This window comes from Cuculus canorus, chromosome 10, assembly GCF_017976375.1.
Source record: "Cuculus canorus isolate bCucCan1 chromosome 10, bCucCan1.pri, whole genome shotgun sequence".
Taxonomy (NCBI): Eukaryota; Metazoa; Chordata; class Aves; order Cuculiformes; family Cuculidae; genus Cuculus; species Cuculus canorus.
In genome coordinates this window covers 8,153,293-8,174,037 of record NC_071410.1, presented here as the reverse complement: position 1 = coordinate 8,174,037, position 20,745 = coordinate 8,153,293, and the positions used below count along the sequence as shown (strand labels likewise).

Genomic DNA, 20,745 nt, shown 5'->3' with positions numbered 1-20,745 from the left:
TCATCGTGACAGTTTTGAACTATGTGCATGAAAGACGTGTCCAAACCAACTGCTTTTTTCACGGATCTTCTATTTCTACAAGGGCATGGAGTGATAGGACAAGGGGGAATGGCTATAAATTGGAGGGAGAAAGATTTAGACTACACATTAGGAAGAAATTCTTCACGATGAGGGTGGTGAGACCCTGGTACAGGCTGCCCAGGGAAGCTGTGGCTGCCCCATCCCTGGAGGTGTCCAAGGGCAGGTTGGATGGAGCTTTGAGCAGTCTGGTCTGTGGAAGTTGTCCCTGCCCATGGCAGGGGGGTGGGAACCGGATGGGCTTTGATGTCCCTTCCAACCCAAACCATTCTATGATGCTATGATTTCCAAGAGTTTGGCAGGACAGAGGCCTCAGGAACACAGACACCAAAATGCTCCGGCCACTCTTCCTCCTTCGTTCTCCAGCTCTGCGCACAGACACACGCATGGATACAAACAAACCCCACTAAACCCACAGACCAGGGGTTTAAGCACAACAATTGCTGCTCTCTTCAGTTTACTGAAAATTACAGAAATAGTACTGCAAGAATGGCAGGCGTTGTCTTCATTTCACATGGCTGTAAAGTCACTTCAAGAGTCTGCTTAAGGAGATCTTGTTCTCTGCTGGCACAGTGAGGTCTTGGTGTCCGTGTGCCCTGGGTGCAGATAGAGCTCTGTCCCGCTGCAGTGTCCATGTGTGTTGCTCCCGGTGCTGTGCCTGCAGCCGTGTCTCAGCACAGTGTAATTTCTCCCATGACAGTGTAATGGCCTGGCGATAGCATCGTTTAAAACAAAAAAATGTGCAGCGGTTTACATTTCAATATGCCCCTTTATTATATTATTCTCTCCTTGCCACATTGGGGAAGGACAGACTGAAACAACGGCAAAGGAAGTTGCCAGCTTCACCCCCTTGCTCTCAAGCTTTTGTCAGTGAAACGCCAGGCGAGTCGGGAGGAAAAGACCCTCTATTCATTTCCCCGGCGAGAGCCCGCCGACAGCCAAGCATGGCCACGCTGCCCCGCCAGGCACTTCTCGTGGGAACAAGACACTCGTTCAGCTCTGAGCTTTGCAGCCGCCATGCAGGCAGCTCACTGCCGCTGTGGGGTAACACAGGCTGCTGCAGTTGAGGAATTACACCAAAAGCAATGGAACGCCCTGTTATCGCATCCCAGCCTGGAGCAGCTTCGCTGTCCCTCCAGCAGGGATGCAGGGAGCGTCCCACGCTTGCATGGAAATGGGCAAAGCCATCCGTAGGAACAATGCTGGGGTTTGCTTTATCGTGGTTTAAAAAGTCCCCGGGGGCAAATCCAGACATCCTTCTGGAAAGGGGTGTAGGGGTCTTGGCCACCCTGACATCCACCAGGGCCACTCACACTGAGCTGGTGAGACAAGCCAGGCCAGAAGTTCTCATGAAGTTATAAAGTGTCCTGAGAGACAATAATCCTCTAGGATCTGGCCCTGCAATGTATGACTGAGTTCTGGTTTTCAAAGCACTACCTCACCCTCCCAGCCTTTATTTGAAGAGACAATGTGAATTTTAAAGAGAACTCAGCAGGGAGCACTGCATTTTTTATTCCAAAGTGAGAGAGAAAACGAGAGTGAGAAAGTCTGTGGGGTTAGAGACAGCTTGCCATTTGTTGTTTCTCATAATCCCATACCTCGGCAGGATTTAAGAAACCTCCTGAAAAACATGGAAGGTTTTGTCGAATACTTGATCAAGTAGTTAAATCAAAGGCTGCAGCAAAACAATGAGACTGCCTGAATTTTTTCATTAAAAACTCTTTCTTTTTTTTTTTTAAGGAATGGAAAAGTAAAAAGGATTTTTTTTTTCCCCTTCTCCAGCATTTTCTCACATCTGGCAGAACCTCCCCAGTGCCCTCACCCCAAATCTCTTGAGCGATTCTACTTCCCCACTTCTCTCCTTTTCCCAGGAGAAAAAGATGGAGAAAAGCAGAAGGGAAAACTTGTGGTTTAGTTTTAACAAGAGGCTGAAGTTGCTTTGCAGGGCAAAAAAAATCTGACTCCCCACCTCCTGTAAAACTCTCCTCTCTCTCCATTACTTATTTCTGCCCCTAGACTCAGTATTTCTTTTCCAGCCTTAGAAGATACCGCCAGGTCTGCCATGGTGGCACAGGACGCTCCCCAGTGCCAGGTGTGGTGCCTCCATCTCCCCTGTCTGCACAGAGTACCAAACTCGTGCAGCCTCTGGGGCTTTCCAAGCTGCTTTGGCTTTGCCCACTGACAAAGTTGGCTGCAAACCTCCTCTGCTGTCTAAGGGGGACCCCTCAATGTGTCCCCGCCAGCAGGAAAGGCACCCCTGGCCTGGGCAGAGCTGGCTGTGGTGTGGAACTGCTGGCACAGCCATCACTGGCCCGGGTGCAGGAGATGGAGACAAGGTGACATCACCCGCATTGCATCTGCACCGAACCTCTTCCAGCACATGCCACGGTCCTTGCAGTACTTGGCATTTCAAATTTCCGTCATCTCATTCAGTGGAAAAGTTGCAGCCCTGCCAGCTTTCTGGAGAGAAGGAAGGGCAGGAAAGGAGAAAACAGAGGAGGCCCCAGCTCCTCCGCAGTTTCTCTTCACCTTCCTCTGGAGTGCCACCTCTCCTCTCTAGCGCAGACCTTCAGTCCTGCTGCTCCTGCCTGAGCCTTCACCCACACAACAAAGTTGTGTTGGTTTAATTAAAACCACTTTGAGTCTGCTCGCGAGGAATTGGCACAAACCCTTCACGGGAGTGCGGTTAAATCAGTGTAAATCTTACTGGTATCGACCAAGTCTACGCCGGCAATGTACTGGCTTACACTAAAAATCAATACCAGTAATTCCCACCTACGCGGGATTCACTGGATCGATTTTAACTTCAGGTTGGTGGGAGCGGGGCAGTCTTCTAGCACCGACAAATCTTGGCAGTAAAAAGGAACCCCAAGCCCAGCAGCAGCACTGATTACATCCAGAAATCTTGCTGAGGTCCTACGAAGCCTTAAGCTTTCGGTTCAATTTATTTTTGGTCCTGGCCAGAGGTCTGCCACGACCCTGCTGTGTTTCCAGTCATGTGTCAGGGAATTTACTGGGGGGGCTCTATTCGGATAAAGATTTCAGATATAGCCTTTTAGGAAAACCTGGCTGAATGCTATCCTTGGGTTGGCTGTCATTAAGGGCTATTAAATCCTGCACTCCGGGAGGAAAGCCTGGGCCACAAGGAGGTTAGAAAGTGTTGAAAGGGAACTGGACAGGCATGTCTTCCCAGCTCCAGCTCATCAGCAGGAGACGGCTCATTGTAAACCCAAACCAGGCTGTGTTTGCTCTCCTGTGGCGGAGGAGTCGGGCCAGAACAAGGAAGGCTTGAGTAGAAACAGTTTCCTTTGATAAAACCCACAAATTCAGGGGATGTTTAATCCAGGATAACTGTCACGAGGATGGGGAGATTCTTCTAGTTGCAAAATGATGCTCCGAATTTGGGGTTCAAATGTCAACAACCTGATATTTTTGAGCAAGCAGATCCAGTGTTTCAGCATGGGCTGATGTCCCCACTTATTTTTATCACTTATTTTCACCCTAGGGCTCCTTCACCCTACCCAGGGAAAAGAAACCTCTGGCCATAGCAGCTTGGCTCTGGGGTAAGGGGTGGGTTAGCTCCTCGTTGCCTTCCAAAGGGGGTGAGGCCGGCCAGGCTCTGCCACAGCAGGGTGCACGTTGCTGGGCACACGTCCAGCAGCAATACAGACCGATGGAAGGATGCTAAGAGAGCAGAGGGGAACAGGCTAAGGGTTGGGGGAAGAAGGTGGGTTTGCAATGAAGCCGCTGCAAGGGTTTCACTCAGCTTCCCATGTCTGAATGGGCTTGCTGTGCAGAACTTAAGACCATCTCCATTTTAGGGAATGCAAGAGCTTGTCTCTTCCCCAGCAGGACAAGAAGTCATCCCAGCTCTGTCCCCAGACAGCACAGGGAGGAGCCTTTGGGGGGGACACAGCTTTGAAGGGCACAGGAATGCACTCATTTTCACAGAATTTTCATGCCTGCACTTCCCAGCTCTCCCAAAAATGACTGTGTAGCAGATGGCTCTGACGTGTAACACACTCACACCCAGCAGATAAAAATATTCCCCAACAGATTCCCGACAAGTAAACGTCAGTCACTGTCGCTCCAGAGCTGGCCACAGCTTCCTCTCCTCTCTGCTCCCTCGCCATGAGGGCACAAAGAGGGTCCCTGTGCTACGTCTCCCCAGTGGCCACCACATGGCTCACCAGAGCTATGCTGGCAGCTCGGCTGGCATCCTGGATCCACACCAGCTCACCTGTACCCCTTCCTACAGCCCAGCATCACTGGGGACACATCTCCATCCTTCCCATCATGGGTGGCCATACATCTTGCGCCTGCATCAGCTTCCCAAAACATCTGGCTGCTGTCGAGGAGGCTGGGTGGCAGGGTGGGTCCCTGCGGGGACCCTGCGTCTGCCTCACAGTGGTGTGAATTACAGCCATGACATTTAATTCTCTCTCCACACTCACATAATCTTCTTGTAGAAGTGAAAAGGGGTGGGAGTGCATAGAGTGGGGTGGGTGGAGGGGGAGCAGCAGTTGGAGGGCAGGGGAGAAGATGAATAGTATAATTCAGGGATGACAGAGGAAACAAGACCACGTGTCAATTTTGCATATCCATCCCTTCCAAGCGGCAATCCCTTGTGTAGCCCTCCCCTGGGCTCTCTGGTCTGTATTTACAGCAGGTATCACTGCCTAGGCTGCTTTTTTTTTGGTCTATTTTTCACTTTTAAAGAGTTGATTCGGTGCTGGTGCCAGCCTGGCACGGGGTAGGTATTGACAGGACAGAGGCAGAGCCAGGTTTGTGGGTGCTGTGAGCAGTGGCATGGCCAGCCCACGTGCTCCAGCCCACCTGCTCAGGTAGTCTTACCCATTAAACGTGCAGTCTCCCAGTTCACAGATAAGCACATCACCCAGCTGCTGGGTTCACAAAACCCTGGAGCTGCAGAGATTAGGACAAGAAAAAGCTTCAGATACCTGATGCTCCCCTCTCTGGCCCAGCAGGACTAACCTCGAGCTGTCCCCTCCCTCTCCATTCTCAAAATCCCTCCTAGACAAGACGGCAGAGCCTGTCCCAGCTACTGACTCTGGATCTTATCGGACAAAAGCATTTCTTAATGGCCAACCTAAACTTCCCTGGCCATGATTCAAGCTCTATTTATTTTCTCCCATCTCCTATCCATGGAGAAAGCATGCCCTGCTCTCAGCAGGTGTGGCCAGCGTGGCAGGGCTGGAGGTGGCCCTGGTTGCTGTCAGTGGCGCTGTCAGCCACATGGCGACCTGGGGCAGAGGGAACCAACTCCAAGTGCTGTCTGGAGCAGCAAGAAATAACGTCCTGCCATGGGAAGGAGATAGAAGGGGAAAGAATGTTCAGAGCAACAGATAACCCAACCAGATGGCACTGTTTAAAAATGAGTAATATCTATGTATTACCTGAGCTCCCTCATGCCAGATTAAAACCTGCAGAGCTGGGCCAGGGAAAGGAGGAGTCTCTTGTTCTGCAGTTGTCAGCAAGACCATCCTGGTCCCCTCTGACACCAGGCATCACTGTCGACGGCACTTACTCCCTCTGGGTGGGCGGTTGGTTTCCATTGGCAGCACTGGTGCTGCGCTGCAGGCTAAGCTGTGCTTGTCCAAGGATGGAGCTGCACTGTGATGGCCAGTAGAGAGGTCAAAGTTGGTTTCTTAGAACTTGGAAAGATCAGTGTGAGCTTGCCAAGAGGAACTCTGGAGATCCAGCACTTCATCTAGGGCCTTTCATTCCCCTCAAAGCACTTCTACCTGGGCATCGGTCCAGCAATTGCTTCGTTTGTATACATCTGCGTCGATACAGCGGGGATGCACATCAGCACCTTTGAGAATTTCATTAGCAGATGACAGTAGAAGCAGCTAAGTCCTTAAATATCACTTGGGACATGGGTGGCAAAATGGGTCAGCAAGAGGGCAGAGGGAGCATGGGCTCCAAGCAGGACTTGTCCCAGTCCTGTTCTTTACACGGCTTCAGTATTGACAGTCCTCAGAGCAAAGAAAACAACGATTATTTTTTTCCCCTAGACACTCTCTTCATTCTGTTTAAAGGCTATTTCAAAAGAATTGCTAAACAGAGAGTGAAAAATTGTTGTGCTTACACGAGTTTCAGGAAACAAAACCAGCTTAAAATGACCACTGCTGCAGGCAGGAGATGTCGGTACTGCACACATGGCTCACCCTCTGGCTGACCGGGTCAGCACTGGCGCTGGACAGGCTGATGCAGTTCCTCTCCCTGACAGTGCCGTGCCAAACCCAAAACCCATGAAGGAGCATCCTGGATGAATGGGGTGCAGGATGAGTGCTGGCTGCAGTCCTGGTGATTGAGGCTGACTCATCAGATTTCACCTTGGAGATTTCACCTTGGACTGAAATGGCCACAGCTCACACCCCCATTCCAGGTCAATGCTCATCAGAGGGTGCAATTCTCTCTGCTATCCCAACCCTGCCCAGATGCCACAGGACCATCCATCCCACAGCAGGGATGCACTGCGGGCCAAGCTCCATTTCTCCATGAGGAATGTAGACAGCTTTTGCTTGTGTCCCCCCAAACAGCAAACTCTGCATTTCGCTCCATCCCGCCTGTCCAATGGGGCCAGGGCGGCATGCAGGCAGCCAGACGTTCATGGTTATATCGGTGCTGCTTGCAATCCTTTCTTTTAATCTTCTTTTTCATTCCCCTCCGCTCTCACCCCTCACCCCCCATGGTTTAAAGTTTTCAAATGAAAATATGCGAGTTGTGACTTGTGGGTAGCGAGTCGGGGCTTGCGAAGAAAGCCGGGAGGCAGGAGGGAGGAAAAGAAAGAGTGATCTGCTCCAAGTGCCAGCAATTGTTTTTATCCTTTCCAGATGAAGGAAAAAGATCATGTTATTTGTTCGGCGTAAAGTTCCAGATTTTCAGGAATGAAATCTGAGAGCAACATGTCAACAGTCTGTCTCGAGAGCCGCGGTGGATGGCGGCCTTTGTGCTCCCAAACACCAGCGAGGCCAGTATGCTCGGCTGCGGAAAAAAAAGGCTCTATTCTCACACTCTGAAGTGGTGGCATTAGATATCAGCAAGATAATGGACGCAGAGCCTAGCCCTATTTCTGCTCCCAACCGAACGGCCTCAGGCAGCTGGCTTTGATGTGCTCATTTATTTGTCTTTTCTTTTCACAGATGATATTTTTAACCGATATTGTGGTTTGGGCATAGACTGGGGAGAAAGGAAGGGGGAAAAAGTAATTTTATTCCAATAGCTGATCAAGAGGGAGGGGAAATAAAAGGGGGGAGGAAAAAACCAGCCATTTGTTACCTTGCAGGTCGATGTTTCCTGCTGTAAATCAGCTGGGAAACAGTGGTGTCACAGCTGGAAGGAGACCCCACATCAGCCCTGGGGTGGCATGAGTGGTCCCACAGGGCTGGGAGTGTGCCCCGCATGAGATGGGGATGGCAGGAGCCAACATTTCCCCTTTGGTGTGCTGTCCCGGCTGTCTCTGCCACGGAGCGGACAAGGCTGCACGGCAAGGCTGGCCATCCCACAGGCTCCTGTCCTGAGAAATCCAGCCTATGGGTTCAGAGAGCCCACAGCCTCCAGCCCCATACAGAACAGAACGGGGGGAGAAGGAGGTGGAAAGGGAAAAAAAGAGGAAGGAGGAGAAGAAAGGTCTTTTCTCACCTCTTTCCACTTGTCAGAGCCCACACAGGAGCAGCACCCAGCAACGCCAGTGCAGAGGCTGGGAACCACCCCCGGGATGACCAGCACAGGGCTGGGCACAGCCCCACATCCCCTTTCCCTGGGGAATAACTTTGAGGAGTGACACAAAACAGCAGCGAAACAGCCCTTCACAGGGACACTTGGTACCCCCCTGGGTAGTGCAGCCACAATTTGCACCTCCTTGGTCTGAAAATGGACAGCAGGTCCAAGGATGTCACCTCTCTGCTGTACTTGTGCCTTGCTTCTGAAAGCACCCGCATACAAAACCATCGTCTCACCTCCTTGCAGCATGCTCACCATCCTGTCCCTGCAAATACAACCAGTCCCTGCAGAGCCTGTGGTACAGATACTCTCCACAGGCTCTTAGACAAGGAGAAAAAAAATCAGTATTTTTAGGCATTAATGGCCAAACTCAAATTCCCCGTGGAAAATATCATTCTGACTCACACCACCTTTGTTCCAGTTGAGAAAGCAAAACATGAGGTAGCTGTATGCTTGCTCCTCTTCTGCGACACAGGTCTGAAAGTAACCGTCAGCGGCGCCGAGCTCCTGCAATTTAGGTTTCACAATACCTAATGTAAGTGCCCAGCACTTGAAAATGTTGTCTCAGCTCTTTAAAGAGGATTGGTTGGTTTGTGTTTTTTTTTCCCCAAGTCTCACAGCTGTAGTGGGAATACTTAAAACTCACACCCAAAACATGTAAAACCAGATGGCAGGAATGGAATTCCAAATTAATTATTTCATAATTTAAAAATTCTTTTAAATTTAATTTGGTTTTGGCTGCCTTGAAGCCTCACACCAGCCTCTCTGAGGCTGCCTTGGAGCCTCATTCACCAGCTTGTACGCTGTGGGATGACGATAACCGTGACATTTACAAAGACACCAACTCCTATGGTTTTTTTTTTTCCAGAGCATGTAAGACAGCACACATGTCCCAGAGACACAGACACACTCCTGAATCACTTACGCCACATCTCGACGCAGGACTCGGCACAGAATGGGCTCCTTCACCACTGCGACACGGTGCAGCCGCTGCCCATATCTTGCTTGAGATGGATTGTGTAGATAGGAGGTTCAGCTTTGACCCTGCAGTTGATCTGCAAGTCCCTGCTGTGTCCCACTTCTCCCTCCAGCCATGTCCTCTGCTCTCCATTCCCAGCCTGTGAAAGCTCTCCTTGTCTCTGCAGCATCCCCAGCTTGCAGCTGGGTGGGCAAAAGATGCCCAGAAACAGCCTGCTCCTAAAACAAGCTCACTGAAGGTGAGGTGAAGGAGCACTGCTTCGCTGGCTGTCTCTCCTGCCTTAGCACCAGTCCGTTGTTTGGAGCAATGAGCTCATTCCCTGCAAAATGAACAATTTCACTACAAAAGATACCCTCTGTGATAGCAACATTGGGCTTAGGGGATGTACTCATCCCCCAACAGAAGCGTGCTTGAAAAGGAAGAGCATCTGGCCCACTGAGGGTCGTGCTTTCAAGTGAAAAAAAATAAAATAGTTTTACTTAGCCTGGAAATCAAGGCTAGTGCATTCCTGCCCAGGGCCCTGTGGAAAGGAGAAGGCTGATGGGAAAATTAGCACTGAAAAATGATGCGTTAGCACTGTCCACACCAGGTGAGCACCTTGGTGCTCATCACACTTGGGAAAACTGAGCAAATTAATTTTTATCTACCACTTTGGCTAACCATGACCACTTTGGGATGAAGCACCATGAACCACAAACCCCTCAGCCAAATGCTCCCCAGGGATGAGCAGCAATTGTGGTGGAGACCCCATAGCCCCCTGAAAGGGGCAGAGCGGGTTTGGCTGCACTGATGCACAGAGGAAGCACCTTCTCATCCCTCCTGCACATGCTGTCTGAAAAACACAGCCTCTGTCTGACACTTCTTTGCACCCCGAGTAGCAGTGATTTTATTGCCTGAGCTGCTGATGCCCCTCCTTATGCAGCTGGTTCTCCCTTGGGTTTCACAGTGATAATGGGAACTAAGGGGTGACTCAGGAGTGAGTCCCTCACCGGCATCTCAGAGCCTGGTCTGCTGGCCATGCGCTCGCAGCAGCCCTGCAAACCATACACACGCCCGTCCCACGCTGTCAGAAATAAGATCAAGAGCAAACAGCAGAGCGTTAACCAGAATGCCATGTGAGGCTGTGTAAAGAGGTGGTAAAAGTGGCAAAACAGTGGCTGGGGAATCCACTTATCCCGCAGTCAATGGACAGAGGAGAACAAGCACCTTCAATTATTCCCTTAGAGATTGCATTAGCAGGTCAAGGTCACAATGACCAGGGGCTTTTGCCAGGCAGCGGCCAGAGGTGGAGTCTGGCAGCCCATCAGACAGCAGGATCAATGAGTCTCCTTAAAAGTAATTAAATTATGCATACCCTGCCTAAAATGATCGTTCTTTAAATGCTGTGAAAGAAGTTTCAGGGAAGCAGCACAGCAACTGCAAAGAGGTTTGAGAGGTGTGCAGGATAAGGTAGAGAGCACTTGCTGTTACACTTGTTGATGTCGTTGTTATTATTACTGTTACTACTACTATTATTACAGTTATCATTGTTATGCCAATATATGCTCTTCCTCCGAGAAGCGAGTGACAATTGTGGTGGCCTCCACAGAGGGATGTGACAGCGATGCCATCCAAAAGCCACACGGAGGGCAGCCCAGGGTCCCCTCCTCCCTCAGTGCTCAAAACCCTTCCTGCACCCTGTGCTGAGACCTCTCAATGCTCACCTGCTTCTCCCTCACATCCTGTTCCACCCCTCAAAACCTGGGACATCAGCTTGTGCCGCCGGTGGCAGTCACTGCCATCTCCCTCCTGCATGTGGCCCTTGTACCTGAGCGGTGACCCCACCAGGGGATGAGTTAGTCCCTGACTTCAATGGGCTTCTCTCTTTGTCCCTGGGAAAGACATAATTTATTAGTCATTAAATCCTTCAGCCTCGTGGCTCGGGAGCAGCATGAGAGGAAGAGGGAGGTCCAGCAGTAGTTTCCCCTTGAGCACTGTGGCAGAGCTGGAGCTGGGGTGCTGGTGAGGAGGGGTTGCCCCCACTTCTCTTTATTTTTTTTATTTTTAGGTTTGCCTTTTTACTTGTTTCGTTTATTTATTTATATTTTTTTTGCAGTTGCATATTTGGCGTCTGCAGGGCAGTGTCTGTAAATGTGGCACAGCTTATACGATACGAAATAAAGCAGCATGCAAATCCCATCCCCACATTCACAGTACGCAGACATGTAGTGTTTAAAAGGTGCAAGACCCATGTCTCTATTTATTCTTTCACCAGCAGATATGCGGCTGCTCAACATCTGTCTCCAAGCTGTGGGACACAGCTACTCCGCACAGTCCAGCTCGTTTCCCCCTCTGGTCTTTCTGCCTGAGCACTGCGACGGGCGAGGGAAGCAAGCGGACGACTCAATATGAGTGATAAAGCAAGCTTCAACTTTATTCAAAATCAGCCCGGATTATATACCCTAACATTCAAAAGATGCTTTGTGCTTTGTGCTTTATGCTTTATGCCTTAATGCTTTGTTACAACTTATACATGATTAGTTACTTAAAACTATTTGCTCTTTATTGATTCATTGTCTTTTGTTAATTCATTATTGATTCATTGTCCTTTGTTAATTCATTATTACTATATTGTTACTTTGAGTTTCATGTATCTTCTTGCAGGTATGTTACAGTTACAGCTGAGCTCAGTGCTCCATCCTGTTTCCTTGGGAAAGATTCACTTGTCCTTCAAAAGTTTCTTCTTAGAAATTCCTTCTTGTATGCCTTCTTGTTCTTTCAGTCCATATCTACACTCAGAGTTTAACAAGGTTTCCACTTTACACAATACGTGTCTCACAAAGCCTTTCTATTGAATCATGTCCTTGTTCACTTAACCATTCCTCAATCCATTTTTCAACATTCTCATGTCCTTTTTCACTTAACCATTTCCCAACAGAGCACCACTGTCTGAATACAACTCCTGTTATGCTGATAATTTTCCTTCCCAAAGCACCCTTTCACTATGGACCCCTGGGCTGGTCCAGCCCCTCAGCAGCATCGTCGTGGGCTGAAGCAGAGGCTGCAGACATGAATTCCCTCTCCCCTGCACCTTTTCAAGAGGTGTAACCTCTACCGTGGCCTAAAAAGGGGGGTCACCATTTCCTAGTCGAGGCCTCGGTCTCCCTCACTCACTGCAGGAGCATCTCAAGGCAGTGAGAGGGCAAGGACAGTCCTGCTGTCCCCCCACCAGTGACCTCAGCGTGCGTGGGACTCAGTGGTTCCTCCCCAAGTCACCAACCCTCCATATATTCCCACACGACTACAGCTGGGCCAGAAAGCAGCAGCAGCCGTTAGTGGGGGACAATTTACGGAGCTGCCAGCTACTGAAATGCAGCTGCTGGACTTGAGCTCCTGGAGGCAAAAGGAAGGTGCAGCCATCCCAGCTGCTTCTACCAAACTGGTGATATTGCAGGCAGGAAAGCAGGACTGTGATGAACACGCTCATCCCCCCCCCATCCTCTGCAAGTGTTTTTTCTCATGTCTTTAACCACAGCAGCCCCAGAAAAGCTCCAGTGGGGCTCTTAACACAAGCTGCAAGGTGTGAACCAGCCTGTGGCAGAGAAGTCCCGTCGCACAGGGCTAGGGCAGTGCTGTGAGCCGCGGGGAACTGCGGCAGCCGCAGGCAGGGCAGCAGAGCCTCTGGGATGGCACCAACATTCCCTGACTTGGATGGAGATGCCACCAAATGCACTTGTGACATATCGGGAAGAGACGCGGCTCTGCGTTTCACAATAGGAAAAATCAACAAAATGAGAGAATAAAAAGGAAAGGTTTCAGTATTTCCTGGTTTAGGGAAGACTTCCATTTTTCCAGGCTCCAGTTTGCATAACTGCAAAGCAGCCCCCATGCACCCTCTATAAAGCACTCAGATGCCAGGCTCCTTGCACCCACAGATGTAAGCAGGCAGCTGCGGCACACTGCCCACACCTTCCCTCTCTGCTAAGTGATACCAGAGTTAAATTGTGCCTCTAGTAATATCATCAGGGACCAGGGCTTTGCACCCCATGCCTCACCCTGGTGCCGTGGGGAAACAACACAGGGATTGCTATATACTCCAGCCCTTCACACATAGATGCACCAGGTTCAGAAAGAGACGGCTCCAGTGGCTGGTTCTCCAAAACAAGGCAAGGCTGGCTAACAGCGAGCGCCGGGCAGCACCACCCATAATCCTGTTGCTGTAAATTGCTAAGAGCCAGCAATTAAGGAATGAGCTGCTGGCCACAGGCACCGAGTGCCCCCCTCGCTGCCATCAGTCATTCGCTACCAAATCAGTGTCCACGTGCAGACAGTCTGACATAAGTCTACAATTACCCAAGCCAATTAGTGCCTTTGGTCCTCGGCCAGATAGCATCTTTCTGCTCTGTGCTGCCCAGCCTGGCCCTCCGAGCCACCAACACCTGCTGGAAGTGCTAGTAAGAGTTTCCATGGGCCACTTTGGTTGTAGTGCTCAGCCTGGGCTTGCTCTGATGTGCAGCAAGGTGATGAGCAAGTTCTTTGCTGGGGATTTCACACCACTGAGGTTGGCAATGCCAGTGTGAAAGCTCCTCTTCCCTTGCCCTCCTGCTTTATTATCTCCACCAGCGGAGATAGTGGCTGGTTGCAGGCTTGGCACAGTAAATACTGACCTGGAGCAAAAGACCTGCTAGAAGGAGTGCAAAGAAGCAATAAGCATTGCTTCTTGGTGGGCTGAAAACAGCATCCTTCTCCTCTGACTTGCTTGCAGGAGGACGTACATGGCAAACTGGGCCCCAGCTCCTCTCTGTCTCTGCCACGGCAAAGCATCTACCACGCTCGGGAGGTATTTATCACACACCCATTGACAGGCAACACCACTGACTTACACCATGGGTCTGGCACCCTGGGCCAAATCCTGGATCCTTCTGCGGGTTTCAGCTCACTGTCCTCCCTTCACTTTTTCTTTTTTTTTCCAGAAAACATTGTTTTTCCCTCAAATGGAAACAAATACACCCAATACCAGGAATTTTGCTCGATAGAGTCCAGATGACAAGTTCTCAGAAAACACTGTCAGCTGCAAAGATTCAGCTTCAAGAGACATCATCTAATGTTAACCATAAACAATGGGGGCAACAAAATATCTGGCAGATCTTGAAGTGACAAGAGATGCCTGCACTCCACAACAAACCCGCTTCACACCACGGGAAAGGTCACCACTTTAATCCACTTCTGCGTGGAATGTACACAAACATCATTCTTCTTAACATCTGTAATTAAACAGCCTCTTGCTTTGCTATCCACCCCATGTTTATTTTCCCATTTGCGAACACGGTGGATGGTAATATAATATGACGCTGAAAGGATACAGGCTGCTACAGGAGGGTTTTCAATTTCTTCTTAGTGATTTGCCTGCAGAGAGCTAGATGCGAAGGGTGGTCGCGCCGCTCGGATCTAGCAGCGATTTCCTTTCTGGACATGCAGCATCTTTACGCACTGAAATAATAACAGCAAAGAGGAGAGCAAAAGCAAACAAAAACTGCTGGCAGAGATCCTCAAATGTGTTGGCTTGTTGCAAGCTGTTGCTGAGGTCTCTGCTGGGCACCTACGAGGGAGGCCCCCAGCCACTAAACTGGGGCTCGAGGCTAGATATGTCCTTCCATTACACAAAGTCTGGGCTTCAGCGTTAGGAACGTGCTGGAGCAATCAGGATAAGTTTTCTGTATCCCTGTGGCCACCAAAGGGCATCTGAAATAACCTCGGATAGTCTGTAATGGGGACTTTCCTTTCCCGTGGAGTGCTCTTGGATACCAGCACCAGCTCCCACCCCACTGCGCGGTGCGCAGGAGGAAAAACCCACAGCAGCAAGCATGTGTTTTTTGACTCTCCAAACATTCTTTGAGCCACAAGGGCTGGCACCCGCTTCACAGGGAGCCTTGATAGCTTTTGCGGGAATGGCAGTAGCCTTTGGGAAGGACTGTGGGATACAGCCCAGAGGCATGGATGTGTGCTTCAGATCCTAGCACGGCAAAGCAAAACAACACCAAGATGTTTATTTTCAAAAGGAAACAATGTTTGACTAAACAAATTATATTTGATTAATATTGCCTATTTTTCTGTGGGGTTTTTGAAGGCAGTAAATTCGCTGACTGTATAAACATGCCAGGGGTGCTTCATCTGCCTATATCAAAATTTCAGTTACTTCATCTCCTGGGAATGTCCTTCAGTAACATTTTGACAAGCTTATTTAGGGGGTTGTTTTTGGTTCACTTCCCCCCACATTTACCTCTTAGTGAGGTCTCCCATGAGCAAGCCACAGGCTGGAGCCAAACAAAACCTACCACTTGTCTTCACATGGATAGTTTCACTATGCCCCTAATAGAAACCTCAAATTTCCACGCTAAGGACCAGTGAGCATGCTCCAACATGATGATTTCACCTCATTCCCCTCTGGCTGGGGAGTTCATCCCCTCACTCCCTCCATACCTGGCTCTCTGCTAAAGCAACAAATAATGTAAAAGGAGGATTTGTGAATTTGCTGACATCTAGCTGAGTGACCCACAGCTGCAAAGCTCACACTGAAAATATCTCTGGATTTCTGGGAACAGACACCTGCTTCTGGGCCATGTGGCTCATGGTCTGGTAAGGCTTTAGCAGTGTTTGTCAATGATAAAACTGTAGTGCTGATGAAAGATCAGGGAAATTCCCACCTGGGCACTCAAGTGTTTGGGAACCAAATAATATTTCTGAGATGTTGTAGCTTAGGTGAGCTAGAGAGCCTGCATGGCAGGATTGGCCACGGCTGGTCCCACCACTGAGCTACGTGCTCCAAGACTGGAAGGAGGCATCTCAGCAGCACATGTGGCACTATTTCAAGTATTTTGAGGTCTTTGTGTGGTTTCCTGTATTTTACTTTAGAGACATGCAACAACCCATGTCTGGTCCCACCAGCAGCTTGCTCATCTCCCTCTTCCCAATGCCTCTTCTGCTCCCACCATCCCTACCTCCCATGCGACTGTGGAGGTCTCAACGCAGACCAGGGGCTGCCAAGAAAGCAGGGCAGAAAGCAGTGCAAGGCAGTCACCTCCTCCCTTCCCAGCACAGCATCCCCAGTGTGCCATCTCACCACGACACTGGCCTGTGCCCCAACTGTACACCCTCCAAAGCTGGGAAGCCACCAGGAATTGCCCACATGGATGGAGGCATCTCCCTTGTTGTACTCATAGCTTGGCACACACCAGTTCTGACTCAAAAGCAAACCCAAACACCTGACAGCACAGCATTACCTGTGTCTCCCTCACACAAACCTGCGGGAACACTCCTGTGTCCAGCTGCCACGTTTGCAGACGTGGCTGGTGCTCTGCGTCCTCCGTGCAAAGGGGATTTTGTTTCAATTGGGAGCCCCAGTGAATCCAGTCCCATACGCCCACTGGGTCCCCACTCCAGAGCGCTTGAGGCTTTGCTCGTGAAGATGAATGAGCGATCCTGAAAAAGTCCCTGAAAACAAAACTGAGACATTCGAGGTTTCACTTCCTAAACCAGCATGAGCCGTAAGCACCAGCTGTTTCTAGCAGCTGTTCAGTGCGTTAGGTTGTAGCATTCCAGCGCTAGACTATTAGTCAATTGATTAATGAACTGGGACTTCCCATCCAACAAAAATATTTTTGTTTTAAATTATAATTTGATGCACGGTTAGTAGAGAAATACATTACACATGCTAAGCACATGTTTGCATCTCACCACCGCCCTCAGACATGGGGAAAGGTGCCGGCTTCGCCACCTTTTCAAGGCCACTTGCAAACTTACTGAGAGACGTGCTGGTTCTGTGTGTGGCGTGATGCTGCTCACCGCTGCCTGCGCGTGGGATGTGCCGGGCGGCAGGTGGCTCCTGGCCACCCTGCTGCTGCCACCAGAGTTCAGCAAGAGTTGCAAAACTGGCTAGAAAGCGTTAAAGTTAACTGGCAGGGGGCAAGGGCTCAACCAGCTGAGACGGGGATCCTTCCCTAAGGTCGCTGGACCTTTGGATGGCACCGACACAAAGCGCTGAGCATGCGAGGCACCAGTGGAACACGGTGCTGGCAGATGGAGGGCAGCCACGTTGTGCCCGTGGTTCTGCACGGGGAGACTCAGGGGTCAAAGCCAGAGAGAGCCCAAGACTAGCTCTGGAAATTGTCTAGAAAGGGTTTTTTTTAAAATTCTTTTTTTCTCCAGAAGCATCTCTACAACATAAACCCCTCTGTTCGGCTGCTTTTCCCACAGGCAGAAAACCAGGCCGATATTTACTCTGGCCACACATCTCACTGGCCAGACGGGGCCACCACCAGTGCTTGAGCCACATGGCCACGTTATCATGGTGCTGTGAGCATGGCCAAGATACCGCCACAGCCTCAACTGTCAGCTCAATCTCCACTCTTCCATGGCTCACATACGTATATTATGTATATAAGATACATATGCACATTGCTGATATATACACTAATATATATACACACTGCTAATAATAAATTAAAAATGAAACTGCATGTTAGCAGTTAAACCTGGGACAAGGTGTGGAACACCAAGTACACACACCAGTGTCACAGTGCTCATCTCCCAATGGAGATGTCTCATCTCAGTGCAAGACAGGCGTTGGTAAGTAGAAGTGGTGTGGAGAAACAAACAGGGAACAATTATTCCTTACTTCTCATGACATGGGACCGAAACACCGCCCAGAATTGAACACCAGCTTTACTTCACCTTGGTGGCCAGGACAACCCGTGCAAAAACCTTTGTTAAAGCATGCACACAAATCCACTGCAGGATAAAATGCAACAGCTTTTTTTTCCAAGTTATAAAGCACTAAATTATACATGTCAGGTAATGGGCTCAAAGGTTGCTTTTTTTGTGATCTCTTGTCATAACAAAGCCTCCAACAAGCACAGCTTTGCTAAACAGCACGTCTGCACAATGGGAAAGCAGGCTCCACGTGCTCCAGAGGGGTCTTCTGCGGACAAGCACCAGCATTGCACTGTGGTGATGCAGAGTGGGAAAACCATCAGGCTTTGTGAGATGCACAGCAAGGCATAACCCGCTCCACCTCCCTGTGAGAGAAAGCAAGCAGGCTGGGCTCTCACTGTACAAGAGCCGGCGTCACCATCCCATCCTGCTGCTTATCTAAGGAAGAAGCACACAGAACATTTCCGACACAACATTAGAGGAACGAAGGTCCCTGTGCTGGTACCAGTAATACCTGGCGAGGCAGAAGCAGTGCATCATCTCTGAACAAAACCAGCAGTACATTCCCACCCCCAACGCTCCTGGAGGATGAAAGGAAATGATCAGAAGGGAAGAAGTGATGGAAATTCAAGTGGCACTAATCAAAAATTCCCTTTGGTGGAGCAGAGGGTCATGGGCACAGCCAGCTGCAGCGCAGAGAGCAGGGATGATAGGGGGAACTGGGTCAATGCATGAGCGAAGTAGCAGGAGGGTCAAGAAATGTCTCTGCCAGCAACACCAATGGCTCTCCTCTGCACCATCCCCATGCACTGGCAGCCCTTCAACCTGAGGGTTCCCTGGTGAGCGGCAATCCCAAGAGACGGAAAGGACTGCAATTTGCTTTGTGAAGATGTAAAAGACATATGCATACACAAATATGCATCACACAGGCATGGATATAAGAATTCAGCACTTATAGGAATACCGTAAGGCGCCACTGCTGCCCAAACATCCCTGGTGTCCACCCAGTGTGGATGGAACACAAGGGGTTTGAAACTCGGAGAGCCATTAACCGGCAGGTCCCGCCAGTGCTTAGCCCGGATCCACTTCTCTCCAGGAGCAGTGAATCTGGAGTTAACATCCCCAGCAAGAGAAGTGAGGGGAGCAGTCAGCCCTCCCTGTGCCACAGCTTGTCACAGGGCTTCAAATCATCCTCAGCCAGATCAGCCCCACCACTTCGAAGTAAAAACAGTCAAAGTTTCCACTCTCCAAACCATCTGATGGTTCGGATTTATCTATTTTCCCCCAACATACTTTTAAAAAGGTCTGAGGCACATAAATATTTAAAGCATGCACGTGCATGTGAGTGTGCATACACGCACACACTGCGGCTTAAGATACTGTGGATATAATCACTCCAGTAAAGGCAGCATCTTAAACAGAAATATGTAACCATTTTGGCCAGGAACCAAACCAAACACTCCCTGGCCCCAGCCGTCTGTTTCACCTGACTAAGCCAAGCCTTTCCATGGTACCCACGAGTCAGGCACTGATGGCCTTTCCAGGCTGCCCACCCCAGGAAGAAGGCAGTGCATCACCTCATACACATGGGAGGCTGCTTCCAGCACACCATTTATAGAGCAACTGACCTTTATTGTAAAGATAGCTTAAGTAAAGTAACATGCAAAGAAACACGTGAGTGAGGGCCTCATCTGCCTCAGGCTCCTGAAAAATCCTTCTCTTCTCCTCCCTCACAGCACAACGAGTTGGATGCCCATTATTCATCCCCATAATGCACAGCGTGTACAGCCACACCGTCTGTCCTTTGGCTGGAGTTGTGTTTGCAGATTTCCCGTGGGAAAGGAACTGCTTTGCTTCTGAAGGATAAAACCAGGGCATTGCATGGGCCACAGGGATGCCGGAGGAGACCGGTCACTTGCACGGAAGGGCTTAACAGGACCTGGCTGGGAGGCAAGCAGAAAAATCACCCGCAACTTGCCACAACGCAAGTGTGCTTCATGCCCACAGGAGCACGTCTTCATGACAATCCCAGTGTGTGACAACTCCTCTTCTGCATCATCTTTACTCCTGCGTTAAGTCTGACCTTCTCTCTCCCATCTTCACATGTCATCTGCATTATCTGCCTGGCCAGATTCCTAGGGGTGAGCCTCAAATTTGAAGTATAAAAATTACTTGAAGTGCAGACAAAATATGTATTAAGTCAACTAGGATCAGGGGGGCTGATATTTGCTGAGAGTATTTCATAAATCGTACCCCATGCACGTTTGAACAACTCAAAATGAAATATGGTCTTCAGCTTAACAGCAAGGGAGACCTCAGTCTTCAAAAGCTATGAGGAACACAATTCAGTATCAACCTTCTTATATTAAACAAGATTATCTTTAAAAAGCACTGTTATGCATTTAATAGTTTACCATAAACAAACACTTTTTGGGGGTGTTTTTTTTTTTGTTTGAAGATAGCATGTTCTTTTATAAAACAGACTCAAGTAATTCGCCCTGTCTTTGGAAATGTGCATATACTTCAGGAGACATTCCTAATGTCTTCCTCGTTAAAAAAAAGGCATGGAGAGACAGAGTGATGCCGCCAGCATGGCTCACAGCCAGTGGCTCAGCAGCAGTGGCAGGGCCATGGTGATGGCAGCGGCAGGGCCAGGGCGGGGGACTGTACTCCCGGGGTCGCTGCTGGGGACCGCGGCACTGTCTTTGCTTTGCTGGTTCAGAAGCTGCTTGTTTGCAGAGGTGTCGTCCATATCCAGGTCATAGGCCAGCTCTGAAAGCAGGAGGAGAGAGGTGTTTAGCAACAGGCAGTGAGTGCTGGCACCCTGATGGATGGCACATCCAGCCCCCACCAGCACTGGGGTCCCTGGGGCACCCCGTGCTGGTATCTGGGGACAGCTGGGTCTAAGGGCGGTCAAAGGCATTGCAGCAGGGGTAGACAAGCCAGAAGAACGTCTTGTCAGTCTTGTGCCCAGCCCTGGTCCCAGAGCACCTCCCAGTATCCTACACCAAACCTTATGCTTGAAAAGACCAAAAAATTACAACGATAAGCTGCCCCATTAAGAAATCAAAAGAGATAAGGGGATCTAACTTACTGGAGAGCTACTTTCAACAAAAATGAGCTGGGCTTCAGTGCAGGTGCTTACAAAAGCAAATCGTGTCTGCTCCCCAAACACCGCAAGGAGTGAGGAAATCCAGGCAAACACAAATAGATTCCCCGAACCCAGAGCCAGCACAAGGCTTTGCTCACCA

The 20,745-nt window shown here is 49.8% G+C and overlaps 1 protein-coding gene across 3 annotated transcripts in view; it reads right to left on the bottom strand.

Moving 5' to 3' along the window:
* Positions 1-11,280: 11,280 nt before the first annotated feature.
* Positions 11,281-20,745, bottom strand: part of GPC3 (glypican 3) — a 162,105-nt gene continuing 152,640 nt past the window's right edge. Inside the window, exons 8-10 of one of the 3 annotated variants that reach the window (XR_008451523.1) lie at positions 16,087-20,266; positions 14,149-14,275; positions 11,289-12,546 (exon numbers count right to left, since the gene is read on the bottom strand). Coding sequence is in view for 1 of the 3 variants with exons in the window: in XM_009562508.2 (XP_009560803.2) it covers positions 20,091-20,266 (176 nt within the window). In the remaining 2 variants the exon portion in view is untranslated. Of the gene's footprint in view, positions 20,267-20,745 lie in introns of all 3 variants that reach the window. The other 2 variants (XR_008451522.1, XM_009562508.2) reach the window with 2 other exon arrangements.